This window comes from Bidens hawaiensis, unplaced genomic scaffold, assembly GCF_021521415.1.
Source record: "Bidens hawaiensis isolate Kalapana, Puna unplaced genomic scaffold, B.hawaiensis_p1.1 tig00023236_1, whole genome shotgun sequence".
NCBI classification, from domain to species: Eukaryota; Viridiplantae; Streptophyta; class Magnoliopsida; order Asterales; family Asteraceae; genus Bidens; species Bidens hawaiensis.
The window spans coordinates 110133-114765 of NW_027493648.1; the positions used below are offsets into that span (position 1 = coordinate 110133).

At 36.3% G+C, this 4633-nt stretch overlaps 1 protein-coding gene across 1 annotated transcript; it reads right to left on the bottom strand.

Moving 5' to 3' along the window:
* Positions 1-1845: 1845 nt before the first annotated feature.
* LOC143567206 (receptor-like protein EIX2) lies at positions 1846-4401 on the bottom strand. The gene has a single exon (XM_077053672.1). It carries the CDS (start codon positions 4399-4401, stop codon positions 1846-1848), a length of 2556 nt encoding a protein of 851 aa, XP_076909787.1.
* Positions 4402-4633: the final 232 nt, after the last annotated feature.

A 4633-nucleotide genomic window follows, 5' to 3' on the forward strand; every position in this document is an offset into this window, starting at 1 on the left:
AAAAAAAACCTTAAAAACTTGTTTGTTATAAATAACATATTAGCAAATAGTTAACCAAAAAGGGATTTATAAGCGTACAAATAAATAGTTAACAATAATAACGGATTAATATATACAGCCATTTCTTTGTTCTTTCTTTTATTATTTTTTACAGATTTGATTGTCCTCAAAGAACATGGAGTGATAGTAAAGTTTCTCTCTTTGTGTGTGTGTTTTTTTAATGGCTGGTATCTTTTTATGTGGTTTATAGGAGTATTTAATAGTATGTTAATTTGCTCTTAAAAAAAGTTAAATTTAGACTTTCACCTGCATTTCATGAAATGCCCAACATTTTTCTTTAATCTTTTCATCGTCTCCTCTTAATCTCCAAAAGAATAAATAGAAACCCTACACTTAAAATTCGTTACATTCACATGAACCTGTATACAATCACATCTCCGGCTTCTTCGTTCCTCAACATCTATAAATTTTTTGTTAGTGATTTTAGGGTAATTGCAAAAGCAGTTACAACTACCCAACCCTAATTAAAACTACCCTTGATCATACGATAGATTATCCATGGTTCAGAAACTCTCTCAATCACCGTACAGATTCTTGCACTCAATCTGAGCTTTATCTGGTCAAAACATTTGGGAACCAACAAATAGTTTTGATCTGAAAGTGTTTCACGAATATCAGATTTTCCAAAGATATACGATTGAAGAAATCCCCAACATTTTTCTACATCCGGTACGTAGGTGGCTCTTTTATAAAATATTGTTAATTAGGGACATTGGTGAAGCCTTTGGGCTTGGTTTGATTAGGCCCATTTTGCAAAAGCTTTGAATACCGGGATCGGTTATGGTTATGGTTCTCTCATATTCAGTTGTAAAAAGCTGAAGTTCACAAATTATAGATGGATTGGTAGAAATGTATTTAGGGGTAAGGTGCACTTTTAAACAGGTTAGAATAGATTGATCTTGTTGGATTGTCCGGCTGACACTTTTTTGTTTTTTAAGAATTATATCATTGCAAACAATATCACTAGCATAATAATATAATCATTTTGCAAAAATCAACACTGAGGATTATATATATGCATTTTAAGACACTGTGCTTGACGTTTGACTGTTTGATCTGCTAAGATAAATACTAAATGTTGCTCTCTCTAAAATAAAAATATATTAAAGAAGGAAAAGGATCGTAATCACATAAAATATGTCAACAATAGATTTTGACTTGGTCACTTGGCAGTTGGCCTGAGATATTGAATAAATAAAAAATCATCAAACGCAAACACAACAGCATCTTCAATCAATATGAGTTCCTACTTTTATCTACTTCTTTTGATGGCTTTACTTCTATTGTGTTATTCTGATACAGATTCGAATGCTATGCTATGCATGGATGATGAAAGACAAGCACTTCTCCAGTTCAAGCATGGACTCATAGATGATGCAGGCCGGCTTGCATCTTGGGTCACAGAGGAAAATAGTGACTGTTGCAAATGGGCTGGAATCAATTGTGATAACATAACAGGTCACGTTCACAAGATTCAGCTTCCAAATAATTGTATTTTTGATTATAAGAACACACTGAAAGTGTATGAAGAACGTCAGAAGCAAAAACTAAGAGGCGATTTAAGCCCGTCTTTATTGAATCTGAAACAGCTAAAGCATTTGGACTTGAGCCACAACGATTTTGAGGGAATGCAAATTAAAATAACCTCCCTTTCTATTGAGGACTATTATTGTACGAGATTGTTTCATTAAAATAAGTTAAGATCGAAAACAATATCAAAACAAAAAGAAAAGAAAACAAGGGAAGTTCAAATTAAGTAAAACTGATCATATTACAACTTACACATTACTTACGAAACATGTTACCCAAGTACTTACGAATGACGTCCAAGACAATATACTTCAATTTTCTCAAGAAACCAAAATATGCAATTCTCCACCTAGTGGTGACAATCAAAGGAACTACCACAGCCCAAAAGCCGGCAATGAATCCACACACAATGCTAATAATCAGTCCCAAATCTACTCCATGTGATCCGTCTTTTTCTTCGTCTTCTTCTTCATGGTCAACATCTGGTACCGGAACTGCACAACTTTCACTTTCAGACAATGGATCTCCACAAAGTTTGTTTCCAAAGAAGCATGACTCATTGAAACTCTGCAGTTGTGTGCTTCTTGGGACTCTTCCGGTAAAACTGTTGTAGGACACGTTGAAACTACTCAAAAAATTCAAGCTTGACAAGCTAACGGGAAGTTCTCCAGAAAGCTCATTGACCGACACATCAACTGATTCAAGTGACTTCATATCTCCAATATTCTCTGGAATGCTCTCTGTCAGTTGATTTCTTGATAAGTTTAATGACTGTAACGAATGCAGAGTCATTAGCTCTCTTGGGATGCCACCTGATAAATTGTTACTAGAAAGGTCCACAATCAGCACAAGCCCAAGGATAGTGCTATGCAAGTCTTCTCGTCCTTTTATCACTAATGAAGCACTACCAACAATTTCTATATCACCAATTGATATGGAGAAAAGTCTATCGGTTATAGCTTTTCTCCCGGAGAGGATAGTGAAATTGTCGAAGCATCTTGGTATATTTCCTGAGAGATTATTATGAGCAAGGTCCAAGATCTGAACACCGGTAAGATAACAAAGCTCATGACTTATATTTTGTTGAAAATTGTTTGAGCGGAGGCTGAGGATTCTCAATGTTGAGAGCTCTGTCCCAAACCATGTTGGAATTCTACCAATAAATTTGTTTCCAGAAAGTTGTAGGACCAATAATTTTGACAAGTTCTTCAAAGAAGTTGGTAATCTTCCAAAGAGCTTGTTATTACGCATGTTCAATGATTTCAATGTGGACAAAGATCCCAGAGTTCTTGGAATCTCACTTGACAAATTGTTGTTATTCAAGTTTAAGAACATCAAAATCGGGAACTTCTCCCAACACTGATTAGGAATGGCTCCGGACAGATTATTATTCGCAAGATTAAGAACATATAGCCATTGTCCACCATAAGGACATAACAAATGATGTAACAGTCCCTCAAATGAGTTATATGATAGATCCAAGAAATTCACCAACGAATTATTTGGGAGTTCAGGTAACTGCCCACTAAACTTGTTATAACTCAAGTCAAGTATAGAAAGCGTTCTAGGAATGCTAAGCAACCTTCCTTGAATATGATTTTGTGACATATCTAGATGTTCAAGATTGGGGAATGATCTCCAAAATGAATGAGGCATGACGGATGAAATATTTGTTTTTCTTATTTCCAGAAGAGTTAAATTGCTCTGTTCTAGCAGCCACAATGGAAATTGAGGCCCTATATCCCAAGAATTAAGAGACAAGCTCTCCAGCCTGAAATGGGGATACCAGTTTAGCAAGCGTGGTCTGAGGATCAAGTTATTACCTGATCCACTTAGGTATTTCAATCTGTTTAGGTTGGCGAAGTGAGCGTCTGTCACAACGCCAGTCAACAAATTATAAGAAATATCTAAACTTGTCAAATTTGAAAGTAGACCGAGACTATCCGGAAGGCTGCCATTCAGTCGGTTATTTGAAACACGCAACTCCTCCAACGATGATAATCCTCCGACCCAGAATGGAATCTGACCAGAAAGAAGATTCTCATCAAGAATCATATACTTCAGAAATGATAGTCCTCCTATGGAATCTGGAATTGTGCCAACTATATCGTTGCTTTCAAGTCGGAGGTACACCAGATTTGTCAATTGTCCAAGTTGATCTGGCAGATGACTAGAAAGTCCTGAGAACTCGATGTGTATTGATTCCAAGCTAGGTGATTTGCAATCGGAAAAGCTTTCAAGAAGAAATGCTAAAGTAATATTACCGAAACTATTACCTGACAAATCAATCTCTCTCAAATTACAAAGATTACCTAGTGATTTAGGTATTCTTTTTGTAAGTTGATTATATGATAGATCAATGCTAAGAAGAGAGGTCAAGTTGTTAAGGGAATCAAGAATCAAACCTGAAACACCACAATTACTAACATCTAATGATATGAGATTACTACCAGACAACCCTTTCAATACAAACGAAGAATTCATGAAATGGTTCTCAGATATATGAAGCAACTCGAGAGAGGTCATGTTATGGAAGCCTTGGCTACTACCAGGAGTAAGCTCGAGAAAACCACACCCACTTAAATCTAATGAGACTAGACTAGTTAAACTGAAAATCCAACATGGCACAAAATTGTTACTGAAATCGTTTTCGGAAAGATCAAGCAAGGAAAGGGATGTGAGATTGAGACTATGAACATGTGTGTGTATATTCATGAGTTGACAATAAGACAAATGCAGTTCAACCAAAGAAGGAAGGGTGTTAATCACCTGAAGCCAATCGAATGCTTTGCTAAGGTCTAGGCCACTCATATCCAGGTGATGCAAGAAACAGAGACCTGCAACCATTGTATATTCGGCACGCTAAATGATTCAAATTCATATTCAGAAATGCCTCTAAGACTGAGGATGCACAAGTCTGACAGGTTTCCTATCTGAGGAGGGATTGGTCCACCAAATCCAGAACGTGAGAGGTTAAGATATCTCAGGTTTCTAAGAGAACCCATAAATTTGGGAATTTGCATTCCCTCAAAATCGTTGTGGC